The sequence below is a fragment of the Macrobrachium rosenbergii genome, chromosome 1 (genome assembly GCF_040412425.1).
Source record: "Macrobrachium rosenbergii isolate ZJJX-2024 chromosome 1, ASM4041242v1, whole genome shotgun sequence".
NCBI lineage: Eukaryota > Metazoa > Arthropoda > Malacostraca > Decapoda > Palaemonidae > Macrobrachium > Macrobrachium rosenbergii.
Genome location: NC_089741.1, coordinates 17,513,594 through 17,529,098, shown reverse-complemented (window position 1 = coordinate 17,529,098; position 15,505 = coordinate 17,513,594). Strand labels below are relative to the sequence as shown.

Below are 15,505 nucleotides of genomic sequence, written 5' to 3'. Positions count from 1 at the left end.
ATGAATAAAAAATTGTGTTTTTTAACTGAAGCAAGAGATGCCAATAACGACACGAATAGCACTAAAATTAAAGCGTTTTCTAAAGGGGGCAAAGAAATGAGAAGGATCAAGTGAATAACGTGATAATGCGTTTTCTTCTTGAAACCAAAAACAGAAGTAATGAAATACATACAAATATACTGAGTTCTCTAACTAAAGCCAAAGAATAATTTAAAAGAAATGATAAACCGAATATAATTGGGGAAAAAATGACTGCAATCTTAGTAATGTTCAAGGGAGTTTCTGTGTCAAGAATGCAAAGAAATTTGTAGGAAAATAAAACAATATTAAAAATGAAGTTTGGCTGTGACTCATTATCTTTCGCAATGACGCCATTCCTTAACCCCTGTAGCAGAAGTATTATTGGTAGCAATATTGCACATATATATCTATGAGCACCATTTTGGCAATCAACTAAGAATATCGCCAACATGAATCGGGGAATTTAAAAAGAGATCAGTAATTTAGGAGAGTTCGACCCTGTGAATGTCGACGCATTCAACAACTTGCATTGCTAAAGGTTCTTTGCAGCGTCCCTTTGACCCCTAGCTGCAACCGCTTTTATTCTTTTCTGTACCGCAACTGCGAGGTTTCCCTCCTGTTGCACCTTTCAAACATTCTTACTGTTAATTTCCCTTTCAGCGCTGAATGACCGCCTTTGGCCTAAATTCTATATTCTATTCTAATCTGACAACTTACAGTATCAAAGAGAAATTGTCTAAAAGTCGGTCTATCGAAGAGAGAACATTTCACGCAGAGTTCTCTTCCGTCGTGTGCTTGACACTTTCCTTCGCACCCTTGTAGTAGTCTCACTGTCTCACTGACAGTATACGGGGACTGACAGTCCGAGGAGCAGTCTTTTTACTCTCGTGTTAGAACTTCTCGGTTCCAGAGGTCCTTTATTCCTCACACCGTTGGACTGTAGCTCCAGAGGTCCTTTACTCCTCACACCGTTGGGCTGCATTTTATTACGTTTTTAATTGTTCATTAATTTACTTTTTCTTGTTTAATAAGTGACATCTCTTTTTCCTGTATTTTCCTTTACCTCATCTTACTTTTTCCTAACGAACACCATATTTTTTGGAAGCTTGAACTTTAAGTCAATGGCCCCTGTGGGCTTGTTCCTTATGAATGGGGTTCATCTTCTGAATAATGATAATAATAATTATTTATTTATTACTTTTCTTTTTTGGCTCCTTCATCACCACCATCCCCGGCCTTGACACTCCCTGATTTAGTCTTTTCACTTTCTGTTGCTCATTCATCCTTGTCATTACTAATCACTAAGATTTTTTGCTACCTTCGTGACAAGAGCCTAGCAATCTCAAGTTTTGAAGGGTGAGTGCATTATCGCCTCACATGAGAAACCAAGTGACTCTCATCTCAGCTGATTCTTAATCAGATGGATGTAGAATTGCGAGTGTATAATAATATGAAATAATTCATCTACCTCATGTTATGTTGCACTGTAAATGGATATCAATATGTCGTAAGACAAAATACATTGCAATTCAGGCATATATATAATGCATGTCTGTGTATGCATGTATGTATGTACGTATCCACACAGAAACACACACACACACACACATATATATATATATAATATATATATGTATATGTAGATACACACACACACATATATATATATATATATATATAATATATATATGTATATGTATGTATCTATGGTCTTCTGTGAAATTCCACCACTCATTCCCTTCCTGAACATTCATTTTCTAAAATTTTCACATCTCCTGCCTCTTTTAAATATAATATGACTGTCATATCAATGATTCGTGTCCATAAAGCAATATAAATCGTTCTAGAATCTAGAGTCTAGACTAATGTTTAGCCTTACTTTCGTATGCAATTTCAGTCAATTTGATTTCTAAATCTTATTCAATCTACCTGTTGTTTAATTTGCCTTTTTTGGCTGTTCACTAAGCGCCAACTAAAGAGATCCGGTACTTGGTATCATTAATCGTAAATGTTTAACAGTCTCATAAATCCTTGCTCTTTACTTCGTTCCTTTGTGCCAAAACCATCTTTATCAATTTGGTTTCTCTTGTAGTTAGTAAGTCCCATTTCTCTAGTTATATGGTGTGATCTCTAGACCAAGCTTTGTTTTATGTATATGTATATATATATATATATATATATATATATATATATATATATATATATATATATATATATATATATATTGTATATATATTATATAATACATAATATATAATATATTTAAATATACTGTATACATATTATATATATACACATATATAAATGTTTACATATGACATATTAAATTTTTAGTGTTCAAATAGGTACGACGACTGTTCATATTATGAATGTAAAACCTTTTCTAGAATTTGTACTGTATATAATATTAAAATTTAACTCACCAAAGTGCCGGAGAGGAACCGTGACACCGTGATTGAGGTTGCAAGCACCCAGGCCATGTAACCAAGCACGAAGCAGCCAATTATCTGTAATGAGAAATTATTATTATTATTATTATTATTATTATTATTATTATTATTATTATTATTATTATTATTTAGATCTGCTCTTAATAACGAGTATGCACTGAAGCAAGAAATGGCTGAAGGAATTTAAAACTAGGTGGGACGAGACCAAAGGAACAGATGAAAAAGGGGAGGCCAAAGAAATCTGTCAACAGTGTACCAACTGAAGCAGACAGTAAGATGTACCTCTTGGTGGGGTATTTCAGCGCAAGTGGAAAGAAAATGGCGATGATGAAAGAAGGAAACAGAGAAAGGATAGGATGAGCATATATGCAAATGTGACTAACATGAGGGTGATGCAACTGAAACTTCTAAGCGGAAACAGTACACAAAAATTTTATTAATATTAATATTTCTGGGCAAGGAGAATCAACATATTAATCACTGGGATAAGGACAGCGGAACTGATGAATAACTTCTGAGAGAAAATGGAGAAAAATAATGTTTAAAAACCATTTTTGATTTTTGCATATTCTTGTTTTTACATTTAGCTTCCAGATAGACTCAGCACACAATGTGATATCGTAAAGGCTGCTAAAATATGCAGTTTTTCTGTAATACGATGTTATCATTCCACGCAAATTTGATCAAAACCACAATTTTGGTCAATGTAACCTCATTTTCTCTCTTTTACTTTCAATAAAAAAAAAGAATTCAAATCCACAACGAACGACCAATCTATGACCTCGGCAACACACCCACGCACACAAGCAAGCACACACGCATATGTCATACAATAACACCAAACTTTTATTGAATGATTCATTCCTCAAAAACTGAGAGAGAGAGAGAGAGAGAGAGAGAGAGAGAGAGAGAGAGAGAGAGAGAGATACAAAACAAATGAATCGCATCTAACATACTACGTAGTTCATGTAAAGAGGCACTATAGCGCCGGAAGACACCACATAAAGTCGCGATAAACAACATGAATCACGTCGCTCAATGAATGGATGAGAGCTTTCTCTCCCAAAGAAAAAACCGAAACGTTTACAGATTATGTCAACGCCATCACCAGTGTTTAAACGCGACTGACATACACGCGCTGAATGACTTCTTACGGAAGGATTAGGAGCACCGCCTAGACAAAAAATGAATGAATTAATTAAAGGGTGTGAAACTTGTTAGACCCCAGTCACAGGAGGTGCATAAGGAAAGAAGGTCGAATCGGGTACGGGGAGATTACAACAAACGCTTCAAAAGAGAAACGCTTTGAGTACTTAAAAAAGCAGTAGATGATTAGAGAAAAGAAAAAGTGGAGGACGAGTGCCAGAGGGATGTGCGGGACGTGCCATCACAGTCAAATTGTGCGGTTGGGAGGGCAAGATATAGTAAACAAAAACCGTGTGATTCGACTTTCCCCCGACAGGTGGCTCTCAAATCTTCCCCCTTCCCGCCCCTCCCCTGCCCTCCCCACCCTGGCTGGTGAAAACATCCTGCGTGGGAGAGATATTGGCCGGAAGAATTAATGAGTGAAAAGACCTCGAGGAAGATGTCTCTCCCCATATGTTAATTTTCTGTTTACTCTTTATTTCAATCGGAGGGAAAGTGATAAAAGGATGGGTCTGCAATTAGGGGCTTCTTGGTTTCCATACGGGGCTTTGATGGCTACGATTTCGCCGTAGTCGGAGCAGGTTGTTGATGGATGTTGGGGTTGAAAAGTCTGGACGTGTTCAGAAGTTGCTGCAGTACTCTCTCTCTCTCTCTCTCTCTCTCTCTCTCTCTCTCTCTCTCTCTCTATATATATATATATATATATATATATATATATATATATATATATATATATATATATATATATGTATATATATGTATATATATATATGTATATATATGTACATATATATACATACATATATATATATATATATATATATATATATATATATATATATATATATATATATATATATATATATATATATATAATATATACATATATACACACAAACACACACACACACACACACATATATATATATATATATATATATATATATATATATATATATATATATATATATATATATATATATATTCTCTACATACACACTATGCTCCTCGTAAACAAATCTGAGATTTTATGATGAGAGAGAGAGAGAGAGAGAGAGAGAGAGAGAGAGAGAGAGAGAGAGAGAGAGAAACTCTTACCCCATCCACTGAATGACTACTTATAAAAAGGCTAATCTGACGCCCAACAGCTGCGGCATCCGTGAGACTCTAGATGATAAAATATTAATGGCACAGGGACTTGTGAAGAGCATATTAAGTTATTATCTTCGCAGAGTTCTTGGTGCACTGTAGTAATGGAGGGAAATCCTTATCGTTATTGTTGTTGCAAGTATTCTTGTTGCTGTTAGGATAGCAATCCCTTATTATAACTGTTGTCGCGGTCGTAATCCCTCATTAAAATTGTCAATGTTGCTAATTATTAAACTTGTACCTCTCCCTTTTCTTTTATTTTGAAAATAAGCGTAAAAGCTGATATCACAATAACCGTTATTATCAACATTTGAGGATCCGTATGAAAACAATGTCGGTAATGCAGGAGATGGCCACGACGGTAAGTCCCATCCCTAGGTACGTTACCTACCGTTCTGAAGTTCGGACTATGGTACTATATATATTTAATGCTATAATGGGAGACGATGGTCCCGGACTTGATGTCGGCAATCTAAACGTGGAATTTGTTGTCAGTAATCTAATGTTTTTACACAGAGAAATACGGTGCATGGATATACCTTGCGTTTTGTCATTGGTAGTAATAATATGCTTTCTCTGTTATCATATTCATCATCATTTCTTAATAATAGAAATAAAAATAATAACAACAATTATTGCTATTAATATATGAGTTGCGATTAAATAGCCTTGTTCGCTTGTTTCAGATGATTGTATACACATTTTCAACAATGATAAAAGCAATGTGCATCAACCAAAATAACAAAGAAAATCGTCCCGGCGAAGACGGGTAAAACACTAGTTGGCCATTTCTAGATTCCCACAGATGCTGTTCGAAGAACTTATTCGTAAATGAAAGGCGAAAACTGGATCGAATTTGAACATTTATAGTCTGTCTTTTTGGAGCTGACTGTAGATACCCACAACCAAAATCGTTGTTCCCGTAGTGGGGTAGTTCCGTTAGTGCATCTCACGCGGTGCACTGTAAGCATTACTTAAAGTTCTATGCATCCCCTTTCATTTCTTTTACTGTAACTCCCGCATTCATATTCTCTTCTTCCATCTTGCTATTCACCCTCTCATAACGATGGTTTCATAATGCAACTGCGAGGTTTTTCTCCTGCTACACCTTTCATCTCTCAATTTCCCTTTCAGCGCTGAACGACCCCATAGGTCCCAGCGCTAGGCTTTTGGCCGAAATTCTAAATACTCCATTCCAATATCATTGTCACTGGTGTTGGCTGCTGAGCATGAGCTACCACTAATTCCGATTAGCTTCAGCGATATCGGCTGGGGATATTTACCGTCGGCCCCAAAAGAACAAACTACAGGTGATAGAATCATAGAGGACAAATGAAAAGTAAAAACAGAAATGAATATTGCCTGGAGCGCGTACCGTCGAAGGTACGCTCTGGGCGACACCCCAGATAGTGAATCAGTGACGGAAGAAGCTCTTTGAATGGGATTTGGAGAAAGTTCCCCCGCTCTTTTAACTCGGCCAAGCTATGTAAATAACATATGGCATTCATGGAAGAACGTTTCAGTTTTCTCGTGTGCGCGCGCACGCACATACACACACACACACATACACACAGAAAAACTATTGAAACGATTATGCGAAAAATCTTACTATCTTTCACTATTAAATATATATATATATATATATATATATATATATATATGTGTGTGTGTGTGTGTATACATACATACATATATACATACATATATAATATATATATATATTGTGTGTGCGTATTTTTCCAATTTTCACATTTATTAGAATAATAATAATCATTAGAACAATTAACTCCTCCAATAAAAGAGAGAGAGAGAGAGAGAGAGAGAGAGAGAGAGAGAGAGAGAGAGAGAGACTGAACAAATGAGGTTATCAAACAGAAGCCGACCAAAAACGAGAGAGAGAGAGAGAGAGAGAGAGAGAGAGAGCAATGGTCTGGCATATACACCTTTGTCATATCAATAATCAACTCATTTTAACAAACAGAAAGATGCAGAACAAAGACTAAAGAACAAAGAAATTCCTTCACCAATAGGCACTGACCTTTTATGTTGCAATACAAACTAGAAATCTACTTGAAAGGTTACGGAAAAATTGAAAAAAGAGGTTATTTCAACATAGCAACGAGTTTTTCTTATCAGTTAATGTTAAAATATGTTAAAATGTTAGATTAAAATCAGAGTAATTCGAATTTACGAATGCATCTCTTAGTTACTTATGTCTAAGTGCAACATATAATTTCCAGCTAATAAATGTCCATTTAGAAAAGAAATAAAGAAAAATTGAACTGATCACCATCATGGTTAATGCAAGTGTACTCGATGATGATTCGGCATTATTTATGCAAAATATTCTTTTCTAAAACAGTCGCTTTATGATACTATTCCTTTTAGTTTTCAGTTTATTTTAAACACCATTCGTTTACCCTTCTGCAGCTGTGTTTCATTACTCACGTTTGCTTTGATATTCTTGTATAATTCTGCTCTAATTCCCACTTCTTTGCTTTGTCAGATTTCCATGCTGTCAGTGCGATTAGGCACGATTTTTGTTTTGTTTTGTTTGAAGAAAGACAGAAGATCGTAAATATTGGACGCATTGTTTTTCTGATCCCTTTTATAAATTTATAATATTATTACAGATCTTAAGTACCAGAGGTATTGCTGTGACTTCCTTACTAATTTTTAATGCTTCCTGTGGTTTTATTTAGTGATTATTTACATTACTAGAGATTTGAAATTCTAGAGGTGCTGCTTGTGACCGCTGTATTGATTTCTAATCATTCTTGTTGCTTTCTTTTAACTTTTTTCTAAAATTAGTAGATATCAAACAACAGACGTGTTTCTTCTCTGAATTGTAATATTACGGAAGGCATATTACTTCTGTGACAAAATACAGTTATTTCTGCTGTTCCTTTAAATAAATATGTAATACAGCCTTTGCCATGCATCTCAGTTCCTGTTATTTCGAATTTACTTAAAACATTAAATTCTATCACATAAGGACAAGTGACATGCGCATCAGAGGTAAAAGTTGTCATTTACAAGTACACCTGAAATTCCGACAGACGGCGCTAGTTCATCCTCGAAATGTCGCGTGACCATGCAATCACATATCCTATTATACTAATAAAACTCTCTTCTCATTCTTAATTTTTATCTTTATCGATCCAGTATATTTAACTTAAAGCCAATATATTTACGTCCGAAATGTCACATAACTATACAACCGAACCAGTACATCTTTATGAAAGTTTCCATTCCTTGTAAATCTGTGGAATTTTAGTCCTAACATATGGACCTCGCATCTTATACTTTTACCCTCAAGATATCACATAATTATGTAAATTATTGCTATGTTTATTGCTTCTATTCCCTCCAGGCTGGTGACAATAAACAAGCTATAAATAATCATAAAAGTGAATAATTACCACTCTCGAATTTTCGCTCAATTGGACCACACTCTCACTGGAGTGACGGTTGCCGCTAATGTTACGTTACGTCATCTGCCTCGTCTATGCTGGTTTTACTATTAGTTTCTTGTAATTTTCAGCCTGACTCATGATAAACGTAATATGACGAGTGTATGATTCATCTACACTTCTATCTATTTACATTTGCAATGGTTATATAGGAAAAAAATTCGCGAGCCAGTTTAGCATACAACACACATATATACAGTATACACACACACACACACACACACATATATATATATATATATATATATATATATATATATATATATATATATGTATCTATGTATGTATACATATTATATATATGAATGTATGTATGTATGTATGTATGTATGTATGTATACATTATATATATATATGTATGTATATATACAGTATATATATACACACACACACACACACACACATATATATATATATATATATATATATATAATGTACGAGAAATTGCATGGGTTTAGTGTTCCGCGGTGACCATAAATCATTTATAAAATTATGAAACAATGTAATAATAATAATAATAATAATAATAATAATAATAATAATAATAATAATAATAATAATAATAATAATGCTCTAATTTCCTTGATTAATTTCTGTTTGGATACCCTGCAACTCTCTGGAATTTTTACGTTTTCCAATCCTTGATCGTATTATTAGTGAAGAATGAAATACACATTTTACTGTCTAAATTCATTCAATTTATAGCTCCCTATTTGGAGAGGTTGGGATTATCATCATTATTAGTATTATAATCATTATTATTTTATAATAAATGAAACCCAATTCATGGAAGAGAGTACAATAAAGTCAAATCAAGGTGTAATTAATTTTAGATAAGGGCTCTCAATGTGGAAGTACGTCACCTTTCCTTTAGTTAAACATGGGGTCGATTTTTTCTGTATAAAAATTCGGTACAGATATATTGTATATATATATATATATATATATATATATATATATATATATATATATATATATATATATATATATATATATATATATATATATATATATATATACATATATATATATATATATATATATATATATATATATATACTCATATATATATATATATACATATATATTACAGTATATATATGTATACAGATATGTATATAAATGTTATATATACACACATATATTATATATTCTAAAATATACCAGAAATACCCCTTAATATCGAATTATACGTGTGAAGTGCATTTGCTATGACCAGATATATATCAATATATATCTATATATATATATTATATATATTTATAGAGAGAGAGAGAGAGAGAGAGAGAGAGAGAGAGAGAGAGAGGTGACATGGCCCCTTAATGTGTCAAGTTCCTGCTACCCTGCTGACCTTTTCCACCTTTATTGCGACCCAAAAACCCAAAAATTTTTATAATTATTAGGTGCAATACATACGGTATCGTTCAACAGTGCAACGGAAGACTCAAGCTAAAACTGTCGTAACAATATACATAGCAATACGGCTGACATCGGCTTTTTTCTGTAATATAATTTTTCTATTTTAATTTTACAATTTTATTTTCGTGTTAAGTCCTTCTTTACCTAGATATCTGCTTTTTCACTGAGTTGGGCGATCATAAAGCTTCTCTCAACGCTAGAGAGAACAAAAGCGTATGGATTCTTATTTCATGTCATATGTATTATCGAAATCTGTGTTTTCTTTGTATCTTTTAAAATCTCTTTTCCGCAGTTGTTATTCATTAATCCTACAAAGTTTTCCACACTCTCCCTATAAACCTAAAAGCTAAATTAACAGCGAATAATGATAATAATTATTGTAGGTTTTACTAACAGCTTCCACAGACTAAAAATTACCTTCTGTGAAACTGAGAAAACAGAGACGACAAGAACAAAGAAATAATGAATAAATTGACTTTATTAAAAAAAAAAAAAAGGCATACGTATATGTAAACTGTTCTATTCACATTCACTAGCCTACTTAGAAGAAATGATTCTACGATACAACAGTGGCACCGATTCACTCAGCATTAACAGACATAAACATCGAATCTGGGTCAGAGATTTTGACAGGAAATAAAATTCCCCACCGAACACCGCGCATCCGAAGAACAAAAGACGGTATGATCTGAGATGTACGGCAGATGCTTTATTGCCAGCTGGCTGTTCGCATGACTCTCGAGAAGAAGAATAAACGATCAAATTCTTCTTCTTCTTCTCCATCAGAAATGTGGGCTTGGAAGTACGATTCCATTTTCCAGAGGGTCTCCATTCATTTGATAATTTTGAGTGTCACCCCTTCTTAATTCTTACGAACGTTATCAAGCTGATAGCCTTGCTGGCTTGTGTTTGAATATGATATGCTGTCCAATAATAATAATAATAATAATAATCCACTAAAACGAAAGAAGTTCCGTTATAGAAACTAGACAAGGAAGCAACTAGTTAGTCATGTCGAACTAATTAGTCATGTCGTGACGAATAACTATGAAAGCGAGGTAGTAAGAACCTCTGATTTATTATTCATGATATGAGATACGCAGATATACACGCACAGAGAGAGAGAGAGAGAGAGAGAGAGAGAGAGAGAGAGAGAGAGAGAGAGAGAGAGAGAGCGAGAGAGAGAGAGAGAGAGAGAGAGAGAGAGAGGAGATTCGTTTTCCCGAAGGTATACGTAAAATTAGTCATTTTTAATTGTTTAATAATTCACTTATTACTGAAAATATGCTCTCTTAGGCTACTCTTGGAACACGTTATGACTCATAACCGCTAGCACCAGTCTAACTCTCCTCTCTAGACCGGGATTATTACACAGAAGAAAACAACACTAGGTTTGTGGCAAAAGAGACAGTAAAAACCCTGGTAATAGTCTGTGATCGAATTAAGATAGTAATTTGAATAGGTAATCCGTGACGTTTACTGCAGCGTCTTTACCACGCTCCCGTTGTGGTTGGTTTAGATTAAGCCGGCCTTATGCCAGCACGGGCCCTTGCCCTAAGGAGGCCAATAGACATGGATAAGGTACAGAAGGGATTAGGTGGCCTAGTGTGGACCTCCGAACTCTGCTAACCAACATGGAGGACCATTCTCCCACGCTAAAAAGGGAAAAATTCTCAGCATTATCGAAATGAAGTGGCCCTCCGAACGATGTTTAAAACATTGACATTACATAGCAGGGTGTTACTAGTACTTTATAGCTGTAGTTGGTGTGATAATTGTAGTAGTAGTTATACTGATTAGACTGCATAAAAATAAAGTAGTGTTTTATCTATTAGTTTGTTGGTATCAGTCGTAGAAATAGTAGTGAGCTGAACTAATATCAATTTCGAAAACTAGCTTTTATTAATCAGTAAATATTTTTGTAGCGTCAGTATCAATGGTAGTAAAAACGCATTGATAAGGAAGGCACGAGCAATGATGGTAGATGGTATTTATTTATCAGCGTGCTACTAACCCTAGTATTAGCAGCAGCATTTTTGCCCGTCGGTAGCTATACTTTGATTTTGCAAAAGAATTATTATTATTATTATTATTATTATTATTATTATTATTATTATTATTAAAATGAACCCTATTCATATGGCACAAGCCCAGAGGGGCCACTGACTTGAAATTCAAACTCCCCCCCCGCAAAAAAAAAAAAAATGGTGTTCACCAGAAAGACGTAACAGAAGGTGACAGGAAATACAAAAAGAGGAGATCAGTTACTAGAAAAGATCGCAAATATTTTCCTGTCTTTCAGCTCGATTATCATCCTGCAGCGGGAAACTGACGCAATTTAGCATTACACAATGAGCGTCCCTTCCTGATATGACGAATCAACCAAATCGCTCACTGTTCCGGTCTATTAATGCGTGAAAACATGTACAAATGCGAAAAATGCTGTAACAATGAACCCAGTCGTGCAACTGTCACACTACGTAGTTGGTGGCTTTGACAAAGGAAAGTGCTCTCAATCTGATTGGAAAATGATACATTATTTCCCCCCCCCCCCTCTCTCTCTCTCAACAGTTAAAGAGGTTGGGGGCGGGAGTCGAAAAATGTTACACGGCATTTCCTGAATTCTTGTCATTCTCTCTCTCTCTCTCTCTTCTTTATCAACAGATCCTAAAATGAGGTAAATCTTACAAAGTAAATTCCCAAATAGCTGAGTTTACTTAAAAAAAATTTATTTATTTATTTATTTATATACCATATGCGTTTCTTCCTTGCTCTGCGAGTGACTCCAGAAGGTTATCAGCTAGTCTTTTTGGGATGAAGGTGCTGGACTGCATCTCTTCTTGTTATTATTATATTATTAACTTGCTAAACCAGCCTCAACAGAACACAATTCTCTTAACTAAAACAGAGAAAAAGTTAAAGCTGATTTCATTCACAACAATGCAAAACATGGAAGTCGTGACGTAATGATGAGCACGACCAATGACATGCAAGAGATGCAGAGGATGAAAAAATAATTCCATGGCAATAATTTGACATTCGCTTTCTTCCGCTACAACGAACACGATCGTTTAGTCTCTCTCTCTCTCTCTCTCTCTCTCTCTCTCTCTCTCTCTCTCTCTCTCTCTCTCTTCTATAGTGTCGCACTGCAAGTGGTAGCGAGGGAGCTCAACTCACAAGCGAGAAGACCCTTATCGAGTTGTTAGTCGATTGTTGTGGTTCTTAGCTGGGGTGAAACGTGAAAAGAAATCAGATGAAGAGAAAGAATTAACTCTCAGTGTACGTGGTTAGTTCTTTGTTCATATGCACTACTATCATATCGAGACTGACAACGGGAGGGCCTCGACGAGGTAATCGTCACTTATAAGTAGGCGAAACCACCCTTCGCAGTGATTCTCTCAATAGCCTCCGATATTTCAGAGGGCGTCGCACAACAAGCATGTATTGGGCATTTCCTGAGTTCCATGACAAAACACACACACTCTCTCTCTCTCTCTCTCTCTCTCTCTCTCTCTCTCTCTCTCTCTCTCTCTCTCTCTCTCTCTCTCTCTTTGTGTCTGTCTGTCTGTCTCCCAAATGATTCATTATTGTCAATTTATTTCTTTTATTGAAAAAATGACCATAGTAAAACAAAGTATGACACATGACAATAGTATATATATAGTTGTCAGGAATGCATCTTACCATACGACAATCGTACTGAAAATGATTGCAAATTTAATTACAAATGATACTCTGCTGTCCTTAATAATTATCCTTAGTCTTCTACCTGCTTGCTTTACGGGCCTCACTGTGACCCATGGTGGTTCCCAACAGCATCTAGTATTCCACGAATTCTCAGAATTATTGAAAAATATTTGTCTTATTTCTTTTAAAATTTTGTTTTCTTAAATATTTCTGCACATCACCACGGGAATAAATTAGTTTTTGGACGGAATAGAGACAATTGAGGTAGTAATAACGAAAGGATTTCATTTCAGACCTCGCATCGAGTTCCTAACTATGTAACCATGGGATCATTTCATTAGAATGCTAACTGAAATAATGTATCACAGCATTCCTTAAATATCAATTCCTTCGCGATAAAATTATTTTGCTGACATAAAATGCTGAGGAAAAGAGAGAGAGAGAGAGAGAGAGAGAGAGAGAGAGAGAGAGAGAGAGAGTACATGGAGTTCGACTTATTCAAAATAACAACAAAGAAATATTTTACATGGAGAAAGAAATATTCAAGGGAAAAATAATAGGTATTAATTCTGCTAACATAAATACACCACAAGAAATAAAAAATCACAGAGGAGAAGCAATTCCAAGAAAATGTTGAATTCAGGTATAAACATTCACTGAAAAGTCAGGAAAATGTTGAATTCAGGTATAAACATTCACTGAAAAGAAAGTGCAAATCAAGGAAAAGAAAGATTGGGTTCGAGCAAACGGCCATCTTTCAAGTTCGCGGACGCGTGAAGAAGGCCGTGTGATGGATGGGAAAATGGAAAAGAAGAGAAGAAAATCTGTGCTGCGAACCATGAGAAAGCCGCCGGATCGCTCAGAGAATGACTGACACGTAGACAAGAAATGTTTGCTTAAAATGAGATGACGTGATAATAACGACAGTCGGTGAAATTATTATTATTATCTGAATAAATTTCTGACCCACATCAGGATCGTACCCAGGTCTTTCGGTTGAAAGGCAAGGACGCTGCCAACAAAGACACACTAGTAAAAAAAGAAGTTGGAACCTAAGTACAACTGTACTGTACTTAAGGCTTTACCTGGGCAAGCTATAAATGTCCTGCATACCAGCGTGTTTTCCCCAACTTCCCGACTCATCAGTGACCCAACTGACAGCATTTCATTCGAATTATCCCTTTTGAGTGAATATGATAGAAATAATCACCGCGCAATTACGCGTGGAACAGAAATAAATTTCTGACTCACATCAGGATCGAACCCAGGTCTTTGCCTTTCAACTGAAAAACCTGGGTCCGATCTTGGTGTGAGTCAGAAATTTATTTCTGTTGCACATGTGATTGTGTGTTGATTATTTTTATTATTATTATTATCATTGATGAAGGAATCCATAATGGTGTAAGTGTAAAAATATATCAAAAATATATATAAAACGAGTGCTTTCCAGAACCTACTCGATTCTCCTTCTCAATCTTAAGATTGGGAAAGAGAATCGAGCAGGTTCTCGAAAGCTCTCGTTTGTATATATTATTAATATATATTTACACTTACACCATTGTGGATTTCTTCATAATTTTTGTGACTCGTGTGATTATTATTATTATTATTATTATTATTATTATTATCAAACATTCATACAGAACAAGCCTAAAATCTCGTGAAATTATTATCATTATTACTGAAAAGTGCATACCTTCACTTAGAAAAAAGTAAAAAATTACATTAACTTGCCAAGGAAGATTCTGCATTATGCCCGATGCAAATACAATATGTGTAAAATCAGAAGAGAGAGAGAGAAGAAAACAACCAATATAAAAAACAGCCTTACATCTATAGGCTACGATAATAAAAGTAAAAATAATAGGGAAAATTAGATAGGAACTGAAAGTAACGTATTTAATATTTCGGTCTATCGTAAATTCCTTTGCATTCGCGTTCAAGGGTCAACACTTCATAAAAACGAAGAACTAAAGTATTTCGTCCCACCCCTCATGAATTTCAAATTAAGTCGCGCCAGTTGTTCATGAAGTAAACTACTTAGCCTCTTCACTGACTCGAAATTCTTTTATGCTATTCATTTTTACGAAACGGGGATCGCCCCTTTGTCTGTGCGCCTCTAACCTGACTGTCTGCCATTCATGGGGAGTCCAGATTCCA

The 15,505-nt window shown here is 35.0% G+C and overlaps 2 protein-coding genes across 3 annotated transcripts in view; one reads left to right on the top strand and one right to left on the bottom strand.

Moving 5' to 3' along the window:
- The window catches only part of LOC136838405 (uncharacterized), a 208,005-nt gene that overhangs the window by 13,993 nt on the left and 178,507 nt on the right, over positions 1–15,505 (top strand). The gene's annotated exons all lie outside the window — the stretch shown is intronic.
- LOC136838497 (tetraspanin-31-like) overlaps positions 1–15,505 on the bottom strand; it is an 80,062-nt gene that overhangs the window by 35,907 nt on the left and 28,650 nt on the right. Inside the window, exon 2 of the mRNA XM_067103549.1 lies at positions 2,445–2,528. Within this exon, the coding sequence (XP_066959650.1) occupies positions 2,445–2,528 (84 nt within the window). The remainder of the gene's footprint in view (positions 1–2,444; positions 2,529–15,505) is intronic.